Below are 26,410 nucleotides of genomic sequence, written 5' to 3'. Positions count from 1 at the left end.
CGAAATAGACATAATCGTCGTTGTATAAAAGAATCGCTGTGCAATGTTCGAATTTCAATAAGTAGCCATGCGTCAAAGTTTGGGAGAATATGACAGATTTTTACGATTATTCCCCATTTGTTATTAAAGACAAACAAACATAAATGAGACTATAAATTCATATTTAATTAGGGCTTCTGACTTCTTGATTGTGGGATTTATTGGATTGAAATTATTTTAAATTAGCATACACATCTCTTGAAAATCTGAAATGTTTGACAAACATCTCTGTATTATAGTGATGTATCTCTCTTGAAGCTTTGAAATGTTTCACTAACATTATCCTATTGTAGAAAAATTTCTTCTTATTATTTATATTTTAGTTTGACACTGTATTTTATATCACATTGTCTATTCGAAAAAGAAGAACTTTCTATATAAATAGAAAATATAAAAATATCGAATAATTTTAACAAAAAATTTTAACAAAAGATTTTTGATTTGGTGTGTCGCTTGTCAATAATAATCGATTCTAATCGATGAGCGTTTCGATAATCACTTTTAATTTTGATCATTTCGGACATTGTACAGTTTGGGCGTACAATGCTAGAAATGGACAATAATTTCCGTACAATGCTAGGATTGTCCAATTTTGGGCTTTGCTCGTAACTCGTGGACTCATGGACAAAAATATCGAATATTTTGGTTGTTGTTTTTTTTTTTTTTTTTTTTTTTTTTTTTTTTTTTTTTTTTTTTTTTTTTTTTTTTTTTTTTTTTTTTTTTTTTGAAATAAATTCTGGCCAATCAAGTCGTTTATTGCAAAGAATAGTTTATTTTAACTATGTTCTTATGCGGAGAAAATTGCGAAAAAAATAATGCCTAATGTTAGGTAAATAAGGTTATTTTACTTTAAACATGTCTTTTTAACTGAAACAAGTGTAGGATCAGTAACGAGTATTCCCCCTCTAGCTCTTATTACTGCTTGCAGCCTTCTCGGCATGCTTGCAAGTAAATTTTGGACATATTATCCTTGTGGAATTGCATTCCATTCATCCTGTGCAGCAAGCTGAAGCTGCTCTATCGTATTTGGAACGGGATTTCTTTGTCGTATGTGGCGTTTTAACTGATCCCACATGTGCTCTATTGGATTTAAATCTGTTCTAAATGGTGGCAAATCCAATCCTCGAATTTGGATCAAAATAATTACTCACTATGGCAAGGGCCATACAGAATTAAATTTCTGTAGACGTGGTTTCGACCATAATAAGATTCTGGTCTCATCAGTGAAAAGAACATTTTCTCCAGTTGTCGATTCTACATGACGAGCAAATGTCTGCAAATTCTAAATGACGATCTTTATGATTTTGGAGAAGACGTGGAACTTTGGCAGGGCGTCTAGCCTTTAAGTTTGCTTCTTTTAATCTTCGTCTAACTGTTTTTGACCTCGCATTAACTAATATAACATTTAGTAGCTCGTTTATGAGGTGCATCGATGTTAATGAGCGATTTAGTGTAGATTTAAGAACCAAAAACGGTTATCAATTGAGGTTGTTCACCTTGGGCGTCCTTGACCAGGCCTTCGTACAAAATTTCCTGTCTCTTGGTAGCTTCTTAAAGTATTTGAAACTGTAGATTGACTTCTTAATATTGTTCTGAAGCTATTTTCTTGTGGCATTTTTAAAGTAATTACTATTTAAATGGGAATAAACCACAATTAAAGGTTAAAGTAAGTTTATTGACGTTTCAATTTCCACATCGGAAATCGTTCTCAAAATACAAACATTAGTAAATTAAACAAATTTTGTTTTTTGTTTAATTAACAATTAAACTTTAGTAATCTAAAAGTATTTTGAAATAATAGTGACTACAAATAAAATTGGAAAATTCCAAAATATTCGATATTTTTGCCCATAAGTGTATTATGATGCTTAGCTATAGTTTTAAATACATCAATATACGCGGAACAATTAGCTAAAGCTTATAGTATCATTTTTTTCATTGAAGGAAGTATTACTTTCTTATTACAAACAGTATTTTGAATATTTTGGATATAACTGCGCCCTAATATCCTGCATGTATGCCTATACATCTATCCAGATCTCGTATTTAGTATTATCATGTCCTTATCACGCTGCTACGTGTATATTAAATATAAGCTCTGCTATTATTTTGCTATGATATATTTCTCCCCAAAGACTCTGGCTTACTCCCTACATTGATGTCGTTTATTATATTGATTAAATTTTACTATCCAGACTTAAAGCTACCTTTATTCTAGATCGAAGACAAAGCCAGCATTATACCTCTTGTAGCAGGCATGCGAAAAGAGGTTCAACAGGTTATTGCGGAGGGCATACAACTCGTCTGGGAGAGTTACAAGCTGGATCCATATGTCCAACGTCTTTCAGGTAAAGTATTGTGCATACAGCACTAAAATTGTGTATTTACCAAAATAACATCGATGCTTTTTTAAACTTAACGGTATCTGTCTGCTTTTTGTGCACAATTTTAACCTGATTAAATGTTAACAATAGTTTTTAATACAATAATTATAATATAGATACACAAGTACATCACTTTGTGGTGAAGAGATAATTTGATTGTTATATTTATTACTTGCCCAATCCATACTATCGTAAACAGTGCCGTTTCCACATTTGGTACAGCAAATTCCAATTATGGTGAAGTTTCATCGCGGTCGCCAGTCTATCTGAATAGCAGATAACACTTCGCAGATACGCCGCACATACTTTGATTTTAAATAATTAGCCAGCCAAAAGTCAAATGTCAAAAGTGACGTTGAAAATTCAAGAAATATCCTAGAGACAAATGATGGTTTGTCTTAACAAAAACTTACTATCCCCACTATCCATAACTATTCACCAAGCATGTGTTCACGTGCGAATGCGTGCGCAGGTAGCATTCACTGAAGTTTTGTTCTCTAAGATCAATAGTCAACTTTTTAAAAATTGTGATATTTTTTAATATTCACCTTATTTTTTTAAAGAGATTGTGATATACTGTTTATTTTATAGTATACTGTATATATTGGGCTAATTAATGACTTACGATTTAGCTGCGGATACCCGAAATATAGAGGTTTTTGTTAAGTTTGCTATATTGAATGACGTCGCAAAAATAAAAGTACTGAAGTGTTTTACTTATGATAAGTTGCGATTTTCTTTGTTTTAACGACATCTGGTACCTTTAGCATGAAAATAGTGACCCGTAAAGGTAAAGGTAAAAGAAGAAGGTAAACAAGTAATTTGGCAAAACCCAACACCGTCCTCGCCTAGATATTGCCCTGACCTATACGATTTAGGTTTGTGAAAGAAATTAGTGATGTAACGAACGCAATCAGTTACATTGAAGCTTATTATACTGTCGGTATTACATGCCAGGATCAGAATGCTTGAAAACGTTTTACACTGGACCGATAAATTACCAATAAAAAATTATGCAGAGAAGAGAACTGATGAAGAAAATAAGTAAAAAAGGGCTCACACAAAAGAAACTGGATTGTTAAAGCCAATTTCGGGAACACTGACGGCAGCGCTAGCCGAAGATATAACAAAAGTTTTTAAACAAATATATAGATTGCTGATATACAAATATGCCTTATTGCCCATAGGGCAGCTATCGGAAAAGGCAACAGAAGCTAAGAATAAGCATTTTCGAATATATCGCGAGAACTATACACGGAAGTTCTCGCGGGAGGAATGCAACCTGGATATATTCAGCAGACTTGTTTTAACTTCTGACATACTATTAACCATTTTAAGCAGTAAGAAACCGGTTCAAAAAAAGGGTAAAACCAGGGTCATTTTGCCCTGAAACAATTCAAATGCTGTTACTGGGTGACCCAAAGACTGAGTTCTGAGACCGATGTCTGAGGTATAAATAAACCTGTATATTTTTTGTTCATTTTAAATTTTGATTTTGATTTTTTCCATGAAAAATCCGTGCCAATTTCCAAAAAACAATATTTTTCATTGATTTGTACAAGTTTTATGAATGTCCAGCTTGTGCTCGTTTCGCCACAACGAATAGTTCGGGAATTCAGTGCGAAAATACGTCATTACGCGCATAAATGATGTTTATTGTACACACTGTTGAATTTTTAGACAAAAATTTGAGCAATTTTAATTACAATATTTTTGAAATGTTTCTTTATTTTAATTTATTGCTTAAAGGGTACGATTAAGAAACACAATTTTCATAACTTTTTTGCTAAATTTGTTCATCTTTTTATAGTAAAACGAAATTAATACATCCTGTGTGGTATAAACGTAGTCTTGTCTCGTTTTGGACAATTTAACATTAAATTCAAACACTGAACGATTATAGATAGTATATCCGTCATTGATCTATAACCGATTGTGTTTTCATTGTCTATATACACAACTTACAGTGTCTCTTTAAATCAATATGATAACCAAAAATAATTAAGTGGTATGTGATAGTTATTGTTAAACTTTATAAACAAATGAAGAAAGTTATTGTCACAATTGTGATCAAAGTAATGTTAATATAAAACTACATTGTTATCGGGGAATAACGTCGTATTTTGCAATTGTTTGCTCCTGAAGTTCGTCTGCCACTACAATCATTATCAAAGGCGATGCGGGAGTGAATACAAATGCGCTCTCGCATCGCTCCGTCCCCTCCCGCATCAATTTGAAAATGCCTGTCTCAGTTGCAGACGAAACCTCAGGAACAACAATTTCGTACATTTCTTGAGTATTTTCAATTGTATCGCATTAAATTAATGAGGTCAGTGTTGTTTTAATACATTTTCTTTTTATATAGATCTGGTCGTAAGTTTTCAAGAGAGAGTAGAAGAATTGGTACTAGTGGGTGAACAGTTAGAAGTCGACGTAAGATCCTTGGAGACCTGTCCATATTCTGCTAACACATTTGCTGATATTCTTTCGAAGATTCAACATGCTGTCGATGATCTGTCTTTGAAACAGTACTCGAATTTACACATCTGGGTTAGCAGATTAGACGAAGAGGTACGTATTCAGTAGGATAAATACTTAAAAAATCTTTTGAAAAATACCTAGATAGATTGCAAAAAAATAAAATCGAAAAACACGTATTGAAATAAGAATCTTTGTGGAAATCTGGATTATATATAAAGATAAAAAGAATCCATTTCTAAAGAAAAACTTTTAATGTCGAACCTGGACCCAAATGGGGAGAGTATAAGTTACGATATATATGTGTATGTATACATTATATTTGTTGTAGAAATAAATGATTAGAACTACTAATCAGTTTCAGATGCCCAAAGGAATTCAATAGTTAGCTAAGTAGAGAAGTTTTGCAGGTCGAGCCATGAAAGCTGCTTTTGATTATAATCTCACATAAAATTGAGATACTTATTGCTTACTCAACCTTGCCATTTCGACTAGAGTTACGTTGCTTCTCCTTGGCAATTCCAGATCCCTTCTTGCAACAGAGTCACAACAAAATTGGTTGTGGTGCACAGTGATCTCCAAGTACATCCATCTACAGCCCCGAATCTTGCAACTTTCATCTTGTTAAGATACTGCTTTGTATACGAAAGTAACCGAAAGGGATCGTTACTGAGATTTTGGGGTTTTTTGTATTTGCAGATAAAAATCACAATATGTATATTACCTATATTCGTTTTTACTCTAAAATATTTTACTTTGTTAACCAGAAAATGTTTAATTAGGTTGAGAAGAATTTAGCAAGACGTCTGCAAGCTGGAGTGGAAGCCTGGACCGATGCACTGAGCGGCCACAAGAAGGAAATCGATCACAGCATGGATACCGACGCTCCCGCCCAACCGACACACAAACCAGGAGGAGATCCTCAGATCCAAACCATGGTTCATGAAGTTAGAATAACAAACCAAACTATGTATCTGTACCCAAGCATCGAAGAAGCCAGATTTTTGATCATGCAACAGTTGTTTGCATGGCAAGCTATCGTTACATCCCAGCAGAGGTTGCAAAGTAGCAGGTATCAAGTTGGCGTAGATAAACCTGTTACAGAAACCTACAGAAATATATTAACGAAGTTGCCAGGTGGAGCTCAACCTCTAAACCAGGCTTACAGTGCAATTGCTTCCAAAATTAAAGAGGTAAATTTTAAATACTTGACTTCATCCTCAAATTGACAATGTATTTATATTTTTAGGTTCAAAACTACGTGAATGAATGGTTGACCTATCAATCGCTTTGGGACTTGCAAGCTGATAATCTGTACGGAAAACTAGGAGAAGATATTGGCAAATGGATGGAATGTTTAAATGATATCAAGTAAGCCTGAGTTAATTTTATATTTCGTTTTTTATAAACAAAAATGTGTCTATCTATACATTCACTAATTGTTAACTGCCAACAGTTTTTAGTTGGAGATACATTTTTTTCAAGTGAATTATTTTAAGATATGTAATGCGCTAGCTTTTTGTGTACAGATTAAAAAGGGATGTTATATTCATTCACCGAGCACCCAATAAAAAATTTTGCCAACACATTCAAATCTAAAAGCACAATACCGATACCGATGTTACCGATAAGCAACAAAACAAAAATAATGAATATAAATAGACCAGTTTTTACGATTCCATTATTATGACAATAAAATACATACTGTATAAGATGCCAACAATGATTTTTATCTTACTTTGCTTACAATAAGTCAGATAAAGGCCAATGACACACGCAGGGGTTTGACTGAAGCGTTTATCGAGGTGGTTTTCTAGACTAGCGACGCACGTAACGATTTAACTGAAGCTGTTTTCCACTTAGTTTAACCAGTTTCTTTAATGAAGACGGGAGTTTTCAGTTATTTCAGAAAGAAATAGAAAGATTTCACTTTCAAAATTATTGTGATTTATTGAAATGAGTGATAAAGAAGAAGGAAAACTCGGAGGATGTACGTACACTCAATTATTTAAGGAAGAAAAGATAAAGGGCACTTCAATAATTTGTACTTTGAGTTGAGATCCCTTCAGAAGCAAAGAAGTCGCAAATTTTCTTCCAGCATTGTTTTTTGATCATTCTCTCACTTTATTCTGATGTCTCACGTCCCACAAAGCGGTACGCTTTTCTACCTCTCCAATCAATTTGTCAACATCTATTTTTGGCATGTTCAAACAAAATATTGAAAAAAAAAACAAACAAAAATCCAACAATTATTAGCAAATCGCTTTCAGAAAACCGATACCTGTGGTACGGGTGATGCAATAAAATGCAACTACTACTAGTTAGACTGTTTTGAAAAACGGGCCGGGGAGACGTTCCAACCATCAACCGACTCGGTTTCAAAACCGCCAGGCGGCGCACCACTTGGTCTTTCGGTAAACGCTTTGGTCAAAACCGCCGCGTGTGTCATGGCACAAATATGGTAGTGGAACTTTGCTTATATTCTCCACTAATTGTTTGAGGAAAGTTTATTGAATGCCTTTCCTCAGAGGGTACAGTACCAAATATTTTAGGACCATGGAACTATTAAAGATATTCCTTCGATATAAGTAAGCAGATTTCACGGCGATGATTCTGTATTTCTTTGATTTTATCAGGTTGTACCTAGAGAAAAATAAATAGTAATCGATCGATACTACACATTTAATCACAAGAGAATATTTACACAACTATTACTAATAAGAGCGTTTGTTTTACAACATTGTTCAATATTTATACCGGTGTTTGAATGGCGCGCGAATATAGCGAAAACTGATACACTGTTCACTGCATTTTTGAGACGAAGAGAGAGCGTAACGCACACCCGGTTCGGAGGACCAAAACAATGGTGGAACTGTTTACACGTACATACGAATATAGGCCACAGGTACAGTCTGTCACATAAGATTCAAACCAATTTATAAAAACGAAAAATCAACTAATATTAATATAACTTGTTATTGTACAACATATGGATCACAGAAAATATTGTAAAACATGTGTTTTGCTATGGCGTTATGTTCCTAAACTAAGCCAATAAGTGCCATGTATCCAGAAATTTCTGTATCATACGGAAAAGTAGTATTTAGGCAAACAGATAAAGTATGCAGTTTGGTCACATTTGCATTCTTATGTGTTTTACTGATCTAAAATTGGGTATGTTGCCTAAAAACTACACAACGCATTGAAGGATTTAGTTCACAAAAATAGTTACCACTTCAGTATCGAACACAATCCCCAAGAAGCTTTCAACATTTTAGAAAAGTACAAGAGATGTAAACGATCTAATATTATTAATTAATAAGTATTCAGTCGAATTATAGATCATATATTTAATGTATCTAAATAAATATCCCGTTTGATTTTTAAGTTAAATTTCCATTTTCTTTTTTCAGAAAAACCCGTACAACATTCGACACTTCAGACACCCGTCGTGAATTCGGTCCCATTATTATCGACTTCGCCAAAGTCCAAAGCAAAGTCTCTCTAAAATACGATTCATGGCACAAAGAAACTTTAAGCAAATTCGGTGGTCTACTTAGTAACGAAATGACATCTTTCCATGCCAATGTATCGAAGTCAAGATCAGACTTGGAACTCCAAAGCATCGAGGCTGCCAGTACATCAGACGCCGTTAGCTTCATTACTTACGTTCAGCAGTTGAAACGAAACATGAAGGCTTGGGAGAAACAGGTTGATATTTACAAGGAGGGTCAAAGGATTTTGGAACGACAGAGATTCCAGTTTCCGACAAATTGGTAAGTTAATTTAAATTGTATATCGATAATCAATGAGTTTTTAATTTCAGCAATTGAGGTTTTTTCTTTTTCGGTTTACATGTATCACAAATATATTATCAACTAGGTATTACCATACTTACAGTTCTTTGGTGTACTTTATATAAATATATTATAACTAGTGATTATAGTTCTTTGGTGTACTTTATATAAATATATTATAACTAGTTTTGCCCGTCGCATGCGACGGGGGATCCAATCAATTGCCATCTACAATCACTCATTAACTTTGAAAATAATAAACTTCTTGCATGTAACATCATGTTTTTTTACTATACCCTGTATATATGTATTTTTTGATGGCACGCTATATATATGTAGGAATATTTCTTACTATAAGTATTTAGCATAGTTTTATTCATTAGTTGCGCCACTGCAAGGAACCACTTAAACAATATGCTTAAGTCGCTATAAGGGAGACGGGATTCAGAGGCGAAGGGGGACAGGAGATATGTAGACGAGAACACACATTCCTCCTGAGCCGGGCATTCGATTTTTGTCGCTCGAACTGAGTATACTTAAATTATCGTGCACGCCGAAAAAGACGAAAGACGAAACCAATTAACGACGGGGGTGTTCGATATTTTAATTCGCAGGTCGCAGACAATTATCCGTAATCTTGTGTATTGTAAATGTAAATAACATCGTTACAGTGTATCCTATATAATAAAGACTTCTCGCATAGATCGCAGACTTTTAATATAACGTTAACCCTCTTCAAATAATAAAAGAACTTTAATTAGACCTACATTTTGGGGGCTCGTCCGGGATTATTTCGAAAGAGACAGTAACGTTTATTTGTGCCGCTAATTATGGAAGCAAGATTATAAAAGACGCAGTTTGTGAAAATCGAATCAACGACGAAGTGACTGTTGTAACATAATATGCCAAGTGTAAATAAGAGGCTGAAGTGGCGAGGCGATTGACGACGAAGCAGACGACAAGTGCCTGTTTGCAGACGACGATAAGATTAATTTATGGTTTATGGATGTTTGGTTTGGACCCACTGGATGATGAGAAATGATCAGGTGACTTTGTTCCTTTAATAGATCGTGCGAAGATTATTTTTTTTATCATGAGCTGTGAACATTAAGAAAAGAACTTTTAAACAAACAAAAGTATTTGTAATTATTTGTTGATTTAACTTTACTCTGTTGATGTGAGGACTTATATTTTGATAATGATAGCTGATGCTTGACTATAATAATATTTTAAATTGAATGTTAAAATCAAAATCTTTTAGTAGGATATTTTGCTTTATTCTGAGATATTATTGTACTTATTATATTGTTGTAATATAAAGAGATAAGATTTGCGAATTAAAAGCGACCACAACCTCGTTCACAGTAATACTAATTTAGATTACACTCAGAAAAATAATCTATAAGTTTTTAAATTTTTAATTTTTTTATAAATTTTTAAATTTTTTATTTTTTTAAATAACTTTGATATCAATTTTTAAAATGCAGTCTAAACAAACGACTCTTACCGATTTTCAAAAAATTAGTTATAATATTAAAAATTCGGCATATAAAGCTGTTAAGGCGTTGCACATTATAGCATATGGTGATGAAGGGGTGCCGCGACAAACAAGAAGGAACTTGCGAAATTTTTCAGGCTTTGCGTGGGATAAAAATGCCAGCGAATATGCTGATAAGATAAACGACGTAAAACAGAAATTAGATATGCCAGACTTAGTTGCAGTCTGTAACGTATTGGATCTGGATTATTCGGGTGCAAATGACGACGTAATTGAACGTATTTGTTCGTTTTTGAATGAATTAAATGTAGATGACAAGAATGACGAAGATGACGACAACGACGCGGACGACGATAAAGAAGCTTATGACGAAGATAAAGACGTTTATGACGATAAAGACGATTTCGACGATGAAGACGATAATGAATACGAGGACGAAACTGAAAGTAGGCGGACGATGGCTTTAAAGACGAAGAAAAAAACAAAATCAGGTAGAATGACGGCCGGTAAAGTAAATGATTCTTTTGCTTTGACTTTTAAAGACGTAGAAGACAGCATAAGACCCTTCGACGGAAAAGACGATTATCCGGTGAGAAAATGGATTACTGACTTCGAAGAAATATCTGAATTAATGGGATGGAATGATTTGCAAATGCTAATTTTTGCCAAACGATCCCTAAAAGGAATTGCGAAACTGTATATTCAGTCAGAAAAAAGAATTAATAGCTGGAAACTATTGAAGAAAAAGCTTATTTCGGAATTCGAAAATAAAATAAGTAGTGCTGAAATACATAAAATGCTGATGCGTAGAAAGAAAAAGCATGATGAAAGTGTACAGGAGTATGTGCTGACGATGAGGGAAGTTGGTAGCAGAGGTAACATAGAAGACGAGGTCATAATACAATATACAATAGAAGGCATTCAAGACGACCCTGTTAACAAAGTTGTACTTTATGGCGCAAACAACTTCAGAGACTTCAAGGAAAAAATTAAATTGTATGAACTCATTAAAAAACAGACGGCATACAAATCCTCTACAACTGAAACGCATAGAAAGAAGTGGACAAACAATGAAGCACGACGAGATGGCAGAAACAATGAAATACGACGAGATTATAGAAACAACGAAGCTAGAGGAGATGACAGAAGAATGTCGGAAAACAGAATTAAGAAAGAAGAGCAATGTTATAATTGTGGAAATCGAGGGCACAGATCGAGAGATTGTCCTGATAAAGCCAAGGGAACGAAATGCTTCAAATGCAATCAATTTGGACACGTTTCTTCTCGATGCAATGTTAAAGAAGATAGACCTTCGACTTCTGGTCAGGTAAATGTCATTGACGTAGTATATAAAAACTCAGTGACCTTAAAATTTGGAAAAATATCGTTACGTGCATTGTTTGATACAGGAAGTGACATAAGTGCAATGAGACAAGATATTTTTGAAAAGCACTTTGATGACGTCATTCTTATGAAGAATATAGTAGAGTTAAATGGATTAGGAGGTATTAAGGTTAAGACTTTAGGTTCTTTTAACATAATAGTGGAAATTCAAGGCGAAGATTTCCATATTTTATTTCATGTAATCCCAAAAGGAGCATTAGACGTCGAAGTTATTCTTGGAAACAATATACTAAAACAAGCAGAGGTTACCATAACCGAAGATAGAATTATTGTATGCAAAAAAGAAGTAGATAATATGATAATGAGGATTGCAGTTGACGAGGCAACACACGATGATAATCTACAACTCGAACATATTAAAGACCCAAATATTAAGATGGAGATAAAAGAATTAGTGGAAAATTATGAACCGCGACAGACCAAGACTACAGATATAAAAATGAAAATAATTCTAAGTAGCGAAGAACCGATACACCAAAACCCAAGAAGGCTATCAATACCAGAAAAGCAAGAAGTAGGTAAGCAAATTGAGGAATGGATAGAGAAAAAAATAATTCGACCTAGTACATCCGATTTTGCAAGTCCAATTGTACTCGTCAAAAAGAAAGACGGACAGATCAGAGTTTGCGGTGATTACCGAAAACTTAATCGAAATATAATAAAAGATAGGTTTCCATTACCTCTAATAGAAGATGTATTGGATCGGTTACAAGGTGCAGAATATTTTAGCACAATAGACCTCAAGAATGGATTCTTCCATGTACCAATAGAGGAAGATAGCTTTAAATACACGGGATTCGTCACCCCAGACGGACAATACGAATTTTTAAGGTGTCCGTTCGGATTGTGTAATAGTCCTGCAGTGTTTCAAAGATTTATTAGCCACATATTTAGAGAGCTGACATCCAAGAACATAGCAATTTACTATATGGATGACATAATAGTTTTAAGTAAATCCGAAGAAGGAGTTGTACGTTTAAAGCAAGTACTCGAAGTAGCTAGGGACTACGGCTTAGAGATAAAGAAGAAAAAGTGCCAATTTTTACAGAAAAGAGTAACGTTTTTAGGATATATTATTGAGGACGGCAGAATTCAGCCATCGGATGAAAAATCAATGGCCATAAAGAAATTCAAGGAACCAACGAACTTTAAGCAGATTCAGTCATTTTTAGGCCTGACTGGATACTTTCGTAAATTTGTACCGTCATATGCTACGATAGCTAAAGCATTAAGTGATCTACTCAGAAAAAATCAAACCTTTGAGTTTGGATCAAAAGAAAGGAGTGCATTTTCAAAACTTAAAGAGCTGTTAACTAGTCGGCCGGTGTTAGAAATTTATCACCCAGATAGAGAAACCGAGTTACACACAGACGCTAGCAGTCATGGATATGGAGCTTGTCTTCTACAGAGATCAAGAGAAGATAATAAGTTTCACCCAGTTTATTATATGAGCAAGAAAACAAGTCCAGCCGAGGAAAAGTATACAAGTTACGAATTAGAAGTTTTAGCTATAATAGAAGCAGTGAAAAAATTTCGTATCTATCTACTCGGAATCAAATTTAAAATAGTAACGGATTGTTCCGCATTTACTAAGACCACGAATAAAAAAGATTTAACTACCAGAGTTGCGAGGTGGGCTCTGTTACTGGAAGATTATCAATACGAACTGGAACACAGAAAGGGAACAAGGATGGCTCATGTAGACGCTCTCAGTCGATACCCTATAGTCATGATAATAAATGAGACATCAGTAGTACAAGAACCAGGTTTTATATAAAGAATAATGCATGCTCAAGAAGCTGATAACCACATTCAAGCAATAAAGAAAATACTTGCTACGGAAGCTTACGAGGACTTTCTGATTAGAAACAATATTCTATTTAAATATGACGAAGGTAAGGAATTGTTAGTCATTCCGAAACGAATGCAAACAGAAGTAATTAAATTGTTACACGACGTAGGACATTTTGCTGTAACAAAAACACAGGAGTTAATTCAAAGAGAATGTTATATTCCTAACCTCAAGGAAAAAGTCGAGCATTGTGTAAGAAATTGTATTAAGTGTATACTTGGAAGTAGAAAAGAAGGCAAAAAAGAGGGTTGGTTACATCCGATACTAAAAATCGATGGACCTTTACAAACATTTCATGTTGATCATTTAGGACCGTTAGCTACAACCAACAAGAACTATAATCACATTTTGGTGATCATCGACGATTTTTCTAAATTTGCATGGTTTTATCCTACAAAATCAACGACGGCAAAAGAAGTCATAGAGTGTATGAAGAGGCAACAGAAGGATTTCGGAAATCCTCTCCGAATAATATCCGATAGAGGTACCGCATTTACAGCGAACGAGTTCGAAGAGTATTGCCAAAGTGAAGAAATTAAGCACATTAAGATTACGACAGGTGTACCAAGAGGCAATGGGCAAGTAGAACGTGTCAATAGAACGTTAATCCCAGTATTAACCAAATTGAGTATAGAGGAACCGACGAAGTGGTATAAGCATATTTATAAGTTGCAACAGTTTGTTAATTCCACTTATCAAAGAAGCATTGATGCTACGCCATTCGAAGTACTCTTTGGGACAAAGATGAAGAATAAAGAGGATCTAAGGATGAAAGAAATAATAGAGCAGGAAATGATCAAACAATATGATGAAGGTAGAGACATGTTAAGAAACGAGAGTAGACGTCAGTTAATCAAGGTCCAGGAGGACAATAAGCGCAGGTATGACTTACGAAGGAAGAAGCCGAGAATGTATAGAAAAGGGGACCTAGTGGCAATTAAGAGAACGCAGTTTGGTGGTGGACTCAAACTGAGGAAGAAATATCTTGGACCATATGTGGTAGTAGATGTTAAGCCCAATGATAGATATGATGTGAAAAAGTCAGGATATCATGAAGGCCCCCTGAGCACATCAACGTGCGCTGAATATATGAAGGCATGGGTAGAGAACCAATCAGAATCCGAGTCGGATTCCTAGCAGGATGGCCGAATGTAGGAATATTTCTTACTATAAGTATTTAGCATAGTTTTATTCATTAGTTGCGCCACTGCAAGGAACCACTTAAACAATATGCTTAAGTCGCTATAAGGGAGACGGGATTCAGAGGCGAAGGGGGACAGGAGATATGTAGACGAGAACACACATTCCTCCTGAGCCGGGCATTCGATTTTTGTCGCTCGAACTGAGTATACTTAAATTATCGTGCACGCCGAAAAAGACGAAAGACGAAACCAATTAACGACGGGGGTGTTCGATATTTTAATTCGCAGGTCGCAGACAATTATCCGTAATCTTGTGTATTGTAAATGTAAATAACATCGTTACAGTGTATCCTATATAATAAAGACTTCTCGCATAGATCGCAGACTTTTAATATAACGTTAACCCTCTTCAAATATATATATATATATATATATATATATATATATATATATATATATATATATATATATATATATATATGTACATTACATGTACTATACGTCTCACGTCGTTTGATTTGATGTGCATGTCTGTACTGACTGCCATAGTTTAACTATTAACCGCTAGTCGACAACAGCCATTTTTACAGTCGACTTAATAGACGGATAATACGTTGCAATGTTATCGTTCCACCGTAAATCTTAGGGCAAGGCTATTGGAAAAACTAGTTTTTTTATGCCTATTATCAAGCTACTATCGAATTTTGCAAAATGATTGCACCGTTTTTAGTTACTAGCATAATAATGCAATTAATTTATTTGTAAATAATTATAGGTTACACGTGGAGAACTTGGAAGGAGAATGGGGCGCTTTCAACGAAATCATCAAACGTAAGGATTCTAGCATTCAAACCCAAGTAGCCAGTCTCCAGCAGAAGATCGTATCCGAAGACAAAGCAGTAGAGAGTCGCACGAATGACTTCTTAAATGATTGGGAAAAGAGCAAACCTGTCGAAGGACATCTCAGACCAGATGACGCCTTGTCACAACTGCAACTATTTGAAAGCAAATTTTCGAGGTACATTTTAAACAATATGCAGTATCCAATTTTTTGTTTGTGCTTTTACAATTTCTTGAATCGAACAAGTGAGCAATTGAATTTAAGGCCTAATATTTATATTATTTATAAAAATTTAACTTTTTGAATTTCTAGAGTCCTCTAGATTTGGTCTAAAGTTTATCCAATTTTGCAGTATTTTACACCAACTCAAACGGATATATTTTTATGAGTCTTTGCACTAACTATGAGTTATCGAGGAGCTGGATAGCCTCAGGATTTATATGTTGGTGGAGTCTTTACAAACTTCTTTATTACATTGCGTACCAAAGCTATTTAGCCATGTTTCCCAATCCTTTGTTTTGAAATCGCTCTATTACTCGTTTAATACAACCCCATAGCTGTATGCCATAGGTCCATGATTACAACACTTGCTTGCACAGCAATAGCTTGTTTTGTAAAGTCCGAGTTCTTTTTTCTTTTTAACATAGTTCTCCAGCGAAGCTTTCCATCCTTTGTCATACCCAAATGTTTTTAATGTGAACTTTGATTGTTATTTATGTTAACTGAAATCTTTTGAATAGTTCTGTTTGTTTACATATATTGATTTTGTTTCATTTAATTTGATGGTCTCCCTTTCCAGTTACGGATTCGATTAACAGCTAGCTATTTGCAATTTTTCTTGGCTAGGCTTTCCTACCGCTATGCTAGCAGTCTCATCAACGAACGTTACTTTAATGTCACTATCTAGCATAGGAATATCACCTTTATACAAAAAGTAAAGGGCCGGATCCATGACACTTCCTTGAGGTAGTTTGTAGTAATTTCTTTGAATAGTACTGAATAGTAATCGCTCTGAAATCTTTTTCCGAGATTACCTCTGTCCTTACTGGTTCGTCGCATTTTGTTAGATTAAAATATTTTTGCCACATGATTTGCGTATTTTTCTGCTTTTTGCTTATTATTTTTCGCCCAATTCATTTTTATTTATCAATTTCCATATTTCTTTAACATAGTTATTCCCGGCCGTTTTCTTTTCATTCTGGAGTATTTTTCTATGACTTTTGCCGAATTTATTGATGGATAAAAAGTGGTAACATTTTTTAAATTAAATTCTTCCACCAAAAACAACTTTATCACTTTTATAATAGTACATGTAATGCAATCTATAGTACATCTAAAAAGTAGTCGGTTGCACTAAAGTGAGAATCAGAAAAACTGGCAAAATACGCTTCTGGTTTGTTGTAACCTTTAAAAAAATATTTTTTTCTTCTGAATAAAATCAACTTTTTCCGCAAGAAAATAACTATGACAAGATCAGTAAATATATGAATGATTTGACAGATCTACAGGAAACTTCACACGTGTTCATCAAACAGTAGTATCATCTAAAGAAAACTAAAACGATGAAATAGCTCCATCTCTTATCGAGCGATTAAACTTATTGGACAACCTAATATGTGGAAATTAAAAATATCGATGAACATTTATTATTTTATTTGAGAAATTTATATTCTATTCATTTATTTTATTCTATTCTTTTTATTCTTTTTTTCTTTTCTAATATTCTTTTATTCTATTCATTTTATTTATTTTTTATTATATCTCTGCATATACCATAACTGCTTATCTTTACGAAAAATTCCTAAATTCGTAGAAGATTAGACAGAATTACGTTGCATGCATATATCTTAGTAACGGCTTGTCACATTATGTCTATTAATGTCATGTATTAATTCAAAACAAAGATTTCGTAACTATAATGTCTAACGAGATCTAAATTGATTTGTATTATTTATTTACTAATTTTTTTGTACGTTTATAATTTAGACTCAAAGAAGAAAGGGACAATGTTGCCAAGGCCAAAGAAGCTCTCGAGCTTCAAGATCCTGGCGGTATAAGCACCAGCGAGGACAGAATGCAAGTCGTCTATGAAGAACTCCAAGACCTACGAGGTGTTTGGTCCGAATTATCAAGAATATGGCAACAAATAGATGAAACTAGAGAAAAACCATGGCTTTCGATTCAACCAAGGAAGCTCAGACAGCAGTTAGACGCTCTAAGTACACAATTAAAGGAACTACCAGCAAGGTAAACTTTTTTTCACTTTTAAGATGATCAATATTTACTCTATATTGTATTTTAGATTGAGGCAATATGCTTCGTATGAGTACGTCAAGAAAACTCTACAAACATATACCAAAGTTAACATGCTCATAGTTGAGCTTAAATCTGATGCTCTAAAAGAACGTCATTGGAAGCAATTGATGAAACAATTACGAGTAAACTGGATCTTGTCAGATTTAACACTAGGACAGGTTTGGGACGTAAACCTACAAAAGAACGAAGGTATCGTTAAAGATATAATTCTGGTAGCCCAAGGAGAAATGGCTCTGGAAGAATTCTTGAAGCAAGTTCGCGAATCCTGGCAGAACTACGAACTTGACCTCATTAACTATCAGAACAAGTGCAAACTCATCAGAGGATGGGACGATTTGTTTAACAAAGTCAAAGAACACATCAATTCGGTAGCAGCCATGAAGCTGTCACCATATTACAAAGTTTTTGAAGAAGAAGCATTGACCTGGGAAGAAAAATTGAATCGTATCAATGCTTTGTTTGATGTCTGGATCGACGTACAGAGAAGATGGGTTTACCTCGAAGGAATCTTCTCAGGTAGCGCCGATATTAAAACTCTTCTACCAGTGGAAACCTCCCGATTCCAAAGCATCAGTTCTGAATTTTTGGGATTGATGAAAAAGGTCAGCAAAAGTCCCATGGTAATGGACGTATTAAATATTCCAGGAGTACAACGAGCTTTAGAAAGATTAGCTGATTTATTGGGCAAAATACAAAAGGCTTTAGGAGAATATCTAGAAAGAGAACGTACTTCATTCCCTAGGTTTTATTTCGTTGGAGATGAAGATTTATTGGAAATTATAGGAAACAGCAAGAACATCGCTAGACTTCAAAAACACTTTAAAAAAATGTTTGCTGGAGTTGCTTCTATACTTCTAAATGAAAACAACACTATAATCACGGGTATAGCTTCAAGGGAAGGTGAAGAAGTCCACTTCAACAACCCAGTATCGACTGTAGATCATCCAAAGATAAACGAATGGCTCACAATGGTAGAGAAAGAGATGCGTGTAACTTTAGCTTCAAATTTAACTCAAGCTGTACAAGATATCAAGCAATTTAAAGATGACATTGATTCAAAGAGTTACATGCAATGGGTCGACAAATACCAGGCGCAGATAGTTGTCCTCGCTGCTCAAATCTTGTGGAGCGAAGACGTAGAAGCTGCGCTTGTGAAAATGAACAGCGAACCTCAAAAAGGTCCTCTCGAAAAAGTACTCCAACAAGTAGAAAATACACTCAATGTACTCGCCGATTCCGTTCTTCAAGAGCAACCTCAACTCAGACGAAAGAAGTTGGAACATCTCATAAACGAATTCGTACACAAAAGAACTGTTACTAGAAGACTGATCGCAAACGGAGTTTGTAGCAACAAGGCATTCGAATGGTTGTGTGAAATGAGGTTCTACTTTGATCCAAGACAGACCGAAGTTTTAAAACAATTAACAATCCATATGGCAAATGCGAGGTTCTATTATGGATTTGAGTATTTAGGAGTTCAAGATAGGCTGGTGCAGACGCCGTTGACAGATAGATGTTATTTGACCATGACTCAAGCTCTGGAAGCTCGTTTGGGAGGTTCGCCTTTCGGTAAGCTCTTGCTATTGAATTATGTTGTTAATAAATTATAAATATTACAGGATCCAACTTGTAAATACAATACATTTTGGAGACGGCTATCGCCGTATTCCCTCTCGATTCCATCGCTCTTCTAATTCCTTCATTCCATCAGCGTCGAGGTCTACATCTTTTTCTTCTTCCAGGGGGTTTCCATCTGTGAAGTTTTTGGGGCCAACGTTCGTCAGACATTCTCAATAGGTGTCCAAACCATTTTAAACCTCTTCTTTCTATTCTGCCAATGACTGTTTTTGTAGCAATCATGTTATTTCTTATAGATTCGTTTGTCTTCCTTTCCAGCCTTGATGTTCTAGCACTTCTTCTCATATAATCCATTTCAACTGCCAACAATCTTCTCTTCAGGTCTGCATTAATATTCCATACTTCAGAGCCTTAGCAAAGAACTGATTCAACCATGGTTTGCCCTATTCTTTTTTTGTTCCTTTTGGAAATGTTGCGATCCCACCATAAGGAGTTCAGACATCCCACAATTTTACGTCCCTGATTAATTTGGTGTTTAATTTCGGTTTCTCCCAAGCCGTTCTTATCAATGAGTGCACCTAAATATTTAAATTTTTCCACTTGTTTGATTTCCACGTTGTCGTCTATCAGCACTTCAAATCTTGCATCGGAATTGATAACTAAATATTCTGTTTTCTTCAAGCTAACTTGTAACCCCCATTTTACATATTCTCTGTGTAGACGCTTTATCATAAATTCTAGATCATAAGAATCTTGAGCTAGGACAACCTGGTCATCCGCAAAGTTCAGGTACGTCATTTCCTATGGGGATTCCCATTCCCTGGCAGTGGTTTTTTCAATTTTGGAGGGCTGCCTCAATATATAAATTAAACAGTAAGGGTGACATACTTCATCCTTGTCTTAGTCCTTTAGTTACTTTTATTGGCTCTGATAGTCCATTTTCGATTTTTAGGTAAGTAGTGTTGTAACGATATATTTTGCCTACCATAGGGGTATTACTATTAGGGGTAGAAGATGGGGGATAGAAATTCTTGGGGCGAAGATGGGGTAAGCAAAATAAACGCTACTTGTGCGAACGGGCACTCAGGTTTTGGTAGGAGAGCTGGGGTCGTGGATAAGTAAAAGACAAGGGGGTTTTAATTGGGGCAACTACAGAAAAATAAAATAAACGGTCATGAATCTCTTGGGACAAACAGAAACAAAACGAAACAGGAAACACCTCAAGAAATTTAATATAGGGCGCCACTTGAGGTGCCTAATTATACCTATTACAACCAGCTAGTTGTAACTGGGGATATAATTATTATTAAACATAAAAAACATATCTTTTTCAAATAAAACTTAAAAAGAAAGGGTTTGTTAAAAAAATAAACAAAATGTTGAAAAACAAAATTTAACATTTATTTTTGTGTCACCACAAAGAGTTATAAAAATATAGAGAACACAAGAATGCTCAAAAAAAGACAATACAAAATATTATAACAATAGCTGCAAAATACAAAAATACAAAAAAGACTTACATGTGTCATCTGTTTACAATTTCCAGGAGTTGGAGATACTACAAAACTTACAATTGTTAATGGGCGACAATTTGTAGCAGAAATAAATTATTACAAATAAAAAAAAAATATCTTTTTAAGTGAAACTATGCATAGTGGTTAACCTTCTTTAAAAAACAAAAACAAATCAATATCAAAAATAATAAAGCTAGCTGTCATATGTTAACATTAAATTTAAAACAAAATTGAACAAATAAAATGACAGCTAAAAGTCAAACCATAAAATTTACTACTTTAAACATTACAATTTTTTTTGTATGAAAGCAATTATTACGTTTATTTAAAAAATGTCTGCTTTACTTTTAAAATCTGATCACAAAAAAAAGTTACCTGAGTTTCACTGTATAACTTTCAATAACTGGAACAAAAAACTACATCTTCAAACTGTGAAAAAAATATCCCTAAACGGCTGCTTAGGACATTGAGGTTTGAGGTGGAAACTGGCACATTGGACACACCATGTAAACGCTTCTTAAAAACTGGACAATGGAAATGTTGATATCTTTATAAACACATTACTTGAGTAAAATACCACTTCTCTAACATATTTGTCGGTTTTCTTTTTGACCGACCTCTAAAACGTCTTCATTCTTCCGTTACCTCTGTCAACCTCATCAACTGCACTTAAAACTCAACACTGCTACTATACTGCACATTTTTGCATGACAAAAGACGAAAAAAACAAAAAAAACATTACGAATTAAAAGAAAAATTCGGACTAACACCGAAACCACTGCCTCTAACAGCGGCTCCACTGAGAGTGACGAAATTATCTAAAAAAATTGCTCACATCAGTTAGAATAAACAAACCACTTTGGGTATAAACAAAACACAACGGAAATTAAGACGTAATTTAATTTGAAAACGCAATGTCCGGCGGTTTCAACAAAGAAATATCGAAGAATTTGCGCCTGTGACATAAATAAACAATAAAAAGATTTATTGTCGACGGCGGCGACCTAAAAAGAACGAAAGATTATAATGGTTTTAAATTGAAGGATACGAACTAAGAAACATTGAAAAAATTCTTCGTTATTATAATGCATATATAAGGGGATTTCAATTAACACATATACGAGGTGATTCCAATAAATTTCAAATGCTACAGTGTTATCCCTGTATACTTCTGTGATTATTCCTAAAAGGTATGGACTAATGCCGAGTTGTTGTAAAGCTTGCCACAATTTAAGTCTTGGAACTGTATCATACGCCTTTTCTAGGTCGATGAAGGCTAGATGTACTTCGATACCAACCGCTATTCTTTTTTCTATTAACTGTTGAAGTATAAACAAGTTATCAGTGCAAGATCTACCAGGCGTAAATCTACTTTGGTCTTCGCTAATTAGATGTCCTACATCATCTTGTATTTTTCTATTTGTTATCTTTCCCAACAATCTCCCGAAAGTAGGTAGGACACTTAATCATCTGTAGCAGTTAGGATCTTTTCGATTACCCTATTTAAAGATGGACACATGGTGAGCGGTTTTCCATTCAGATGGTTCTTTAATTTGTTGGCAACATTGATTTATTAGAAAAATTATTTATTCTATTAGGAGTGGACCTCCTGCTTTAAGTTACTCTACAGCTATATTGCCAGGTCCTGGAGATCTCCCGTTTTTCATTTTAATTAACGCAGTACGGACCTCGTTGTTAGTAGTATTAATGTTACTATTTGTTTGTCTTTCCATACTGTATTCCTCTCCCATATATTCCAATCTGGACTCTTGGAGTAAATTTTTATAGTGATTTTTCCACTTTTCTATAGAAATTCGGTTGCTTAAGGAGTTATGGGTGTTTTTCTTTAGATTAGTGATAGTTCTACATGCTTCCGTAGTCTGAGAACTACACCAATTAAAATTTTCAACTTTTTGTTCCCAGAAATTTTTTTGCTTCTTTTATTTGATTGCGTACTTCTCCGTTTTTATAATAAATATTATAATAAATTATAACTTTTAAATAAGTACATATATAAATAATATTTCTAGATTTCTAATTTTCATACATTTTGTTTACTATATATTTTGTTTCTTCTTAGTCTAAGGTAAGATAAGTGTGGTGTCTTGGCAGGGATTAGTAAAAAGTGTACACGGTCGGCTATTGCCTTACTATTGGGTAGATCTTCGAGTGAGATTTTTTGCTTTTAAATTTCGATGTTGACGTTTTTATCATTAATTTCCATGTTCATGTAGGTTTAGGACGTAATATCTATTATTGAGGCTTCTTTGAATAGAGATGACACCTTAAACATATTCCCAACATAGAAATCACTAGTCAAAAATCCCAGTATTGAAGTTTACAAGCAAAAAGATCACCTCGAATAATTACCTAAAGCAGAAGCCGACCCTGTTGATCTCCTTCATTCCAGGCTAAGACAACGCACGTGTATTATTGTAGACCAAAAACATTTTCTTTTATCAGCGAAACCAATACAGTAAATATTATCATTGATTTTTCTTTTAGGACCGGCTGGTACCGGTAAAACTGAATCAGTCAAAGCTCTCGGCAACCAGTTGGGACGTTTTGTCTTGGTATTCAATTGCGACGAAACCTTTGATTTCCAGGCTATGGGAAGAATATTTGTGGGTCTCTGTCAGGTAGGAGCTTGGGGATGTTTCGACGAGTTCAATAGATTGGAAGAAAGAATGTTGTCGGCGGTTTCACAACAGATTCAGACGATTCAAGAAGCTTTGAAGTCGCAGAAAGAAGCTGCTGCTGAAGGTGTTACTACAGGCAGTAAGTTTAATTAATTTGCTTTAATATATAACCATTACTAACATCAACAAAAAATATTTAGTATTACACTATAAAAGCAAGTTTTAATAATTGTAAGCTATATTTCATCTTTTTTTTATTTTGTTACAGGTATTAGTGTAGAATTGGTAGGAAAACAAGTGAAGGTGTCCCCAGACATGGCTATCTTCATAACGATGAATCCAGGTTATGCAGGAAGATCCAATCTGCCTGATAATTTAAAGAAATTATTCAGATCTTTGGCTATGACAACGCCAGACAGACAATTGATTGCCGAAGTTATGTTGTTCTCCCAAGGATTCAGACAAGCCGAAAAATTGGCTTCGAAGATTGTTCCTTTCTTCAGGTAAGTAGTTTAACACATAAAACACTGGATAACGAAGAGAAAGTCAAAAAATATTCCACAATCTGCTACACAAAATCATAATAAAACAACTCTCGAAGTATATCTTTATCAGGAAAGACAGTTAAGATTTGATTTCACGTACAGTGCGTTTGTGTATCCGCTTATACGTATTTCATCCTAAAAGGAATCTTCGGAGCGGCTATTCACAAACGCTCTGAACGTGAAAACAATATTTCCTGTCGTAGTCGAAGCAACACTAAAATGGCTGCGATATGGACACAATAGCGACATCTGATGATAAATCACGAAACGAAATCCGAAGATTTCTAATTGTCGAAACCAAATTCAGATTTCTGCTTTAATCTGTGCCTTCTAAGAATTGCAAGGCAAAACAGACGTTGATAAAGATGTAATTAGAGACATGGAGAATCTAAAATTGCATTGCATGATAAAATACGTATAAGCGGATGCACAAACGCACTGTACGTGAAATCAAATCTTAAATTTCTTTCCTTTTATTTCGGTATACACTTTATAAGTACTAGAAACCAGTTCGCTAAGGATTTTTGCTTAGTTGAGGAGATATGTTGTGGAATGCAATTTTAGATTCCCCATGTCTCTAATTACATCTTTATTAACGTCTTTTTGCCTTGCAATTCTTAGAAGGCGCAGATTAAAGCAGAAATCTGAATTTGGTTTCGACAATTAGAAATCTTCAGATTTCGTTTCGTGATTTATATCTTTATCGTTGTGTGTATTAGGCTAAACAAAATAATGTTTAATTGCTTTCGTAACATCTAGTAAAATTACTGTTTTTTTAGGTTATGCGACGAACAATTATCCAATCAATCTCACTACGACTTCGGTTTGAGAGCCCTAAAATCCGTGCTTATATCTGCTGGTAATGTCAAGAGAGATCGAATTCAGCGGATTAAAGAAGGAATGACCCAACGGGGGGAAACCAACATTGATGAAGCCAGCATCGCTGAGAATTTACCAGAACAGGAAATCTTGATCCAATCGGTGTGCGAAACCATGGTACCCAAGTTGGTGGCTGAAGATATACCACTTCTCTTCAGTTTGTTGAATGATGTATTCCCTAATGTTCAGTATACAAGAGCAGAAATGAAAGGTAAATATTGATCGAATTTATTTTTAAAACAGTTCCTTTTTTGTTGTCATTCAGTTTGTTTTATTTGGAATGAGCAGTTTTCGACTTAATCGAAAAAAAACTCATAGGAATTTAAAAAAAATTATCGAAAAATTTTAACTTTCTGTAGATCATATCGACATAATGCGCAATATATTTTGTCAATCAAAATTTGGTATTTATTTAACAATGTGGTAAATACTGGATTGTTTAGGTGTTTTGACATTTATACAGCAGGCATCAAATTATAGTTTCAAATGGAAAAAAGACGAATGAAATAAAGATGTGTTGAGACGTATCGCAGTTTACCAGCATTGTCAGATTTCAGTAATACTCTCTAAATGTTGTTCTGGTAGCGAGTAAATATAATGTAGACCAAGGAATATCATATAATGCTGGATGTATTTTTTCAATTTTAGGCGTAACCATGACCAACAATTACTCCTATAATATAAATGCTTATGCAAACAGTTTTAAAAATCAGTTGGTTCGGTTATTTCTTAGTTTTCTAACACATTTTAATGATTTTATTCTTTTTTAACAATTTCTTCATCAAAAAAACATAGTGCTCCTTTTTTTTGGCACACAAATTGTTTCCTTTTTATGTCACATATTGGTTGCAGCAAATTTGCTGTGATCTAACATATTGCATAATAGTACCATATCCGGTAACTTGACAATGAAAATTATTGTCCATTTTGTTTGTCCTAATAATATTGAACGTTGAGGGACCATCTTCAGGTTTATTTGAGATATATTACAGAGAAATAATATTTATGAGTTAAAATTTTTCTAGGTCTCAAGGATGAAATCAGGAAAGTATGTTCTGAAGAGTATTTGGTATGTGGAGAAGGTGACGAACGAGGATCAGCTTGGATGGAGAAGGTAAAAGAAATTGATATTTATATATAAATACAATCGCCTTTTTGTGTACACTTTTTAAAAATGGAGATATAGTTTTTGATAAAATAACTTAACTAGATAATAGTAATATAAATAAACATTTTGTATTACTACAAAAAACTGATTTGATATTATATTTAAGAAAGTTTTAGGTAACCAAATGAACTATTCTAAAGAAAGTTTTTCCAAGATAACAAATGTTACCATTTCAAGCGTTGTATTTAGTTTTGCGCATTGTCAGTATTTACTTTGCCGAGAACCTTCATTAAGCAGGCACGTTGGGTCTTGTTTTCAAACCCCAAAGAACTGCTCTCCAGATCCTGAGTAACTATATACTATACTATGTATTGAATTGAACATCATGTTGCGAAG

General features: G+C 34.3%; 1 protein-coding gene across 4 annotated transcripts in view; it reads left to right on the top strand.

Annotated features, from left to right (window-relative positions):
* Dhc64C (dynein heavy chain, cytoplasmic) overlaps positions 1-26,410 on the top strand; it is an 84,854-nt gene that overhangs the window by 28,353 nt on the left and 30,091 nt on the right. For all 4 annotated transcript variants that reach the window (XM_072522542.1, XM_072522541.1, XM_072522540.1 and 1 more), the window contains 12 exons: positions 2,258-2,387; positions 4,789-4,994; positions 5,684-6,094; positions 6,151-6,272; positions 8,315-8,677; positions 15,370-15,612; positions 17,422-17,682; positions 17,738-19,320; positions 23,349-23,621; positions 23,751-23,985; positions 24,807-25,117; positions 25,932-26,020. In XM_072522542.1, coding sequence (XP_072378643.1) covers positions 2,258-2,387; positions 4,789-4,994; positions 5,684-6,094; positions 6,151-6,272; positions 8,315-8,677; positions 15,370-15,612; positions 17,422-17,682; positions 17,738-19,320; positions 23,349-23,621; positions 23,751-23,985; positions 24,807-25,117; positions 25,932-26,020 — 4,227 coding nt within the window. The remainder of the gene's footprint in view (positions 1-2,257; positions 2,388-4,788; positions 4,995-5,683; positions 6,095-6,150; positions 6,273-8,314; positions 8,678-15,369; positions 15,613-17,421; positions 17,683-17,737; positions 19,321-23,348; positions 23,622-23,750; positions 23,986-24,806; positions 25,118-25,931; positions 26,021-26,410) is intronic.

The sequence above is a fragment of the Diabrotica undecimpunctata genome, chromosome 2 (assembly GCF_040954645.1).
Source record: "Diabrotica undecimpunctata isolate CICGRU chromosome 2, icDiaUnde3, whole genome shotgun sequence".
Taxonomy (NCBI): Eukaryota; Metazoa; Arthropoda; class Insecta; order Coleoptera; family Chrysomelidae; genus Diabrotica; species Diabrotica undecimpunctata.
The sequence above is the reverse complement of the archived record's forward strand: the minus strand, read 5'-3'. Positions and strand labels throughout refer to the sequence as shown.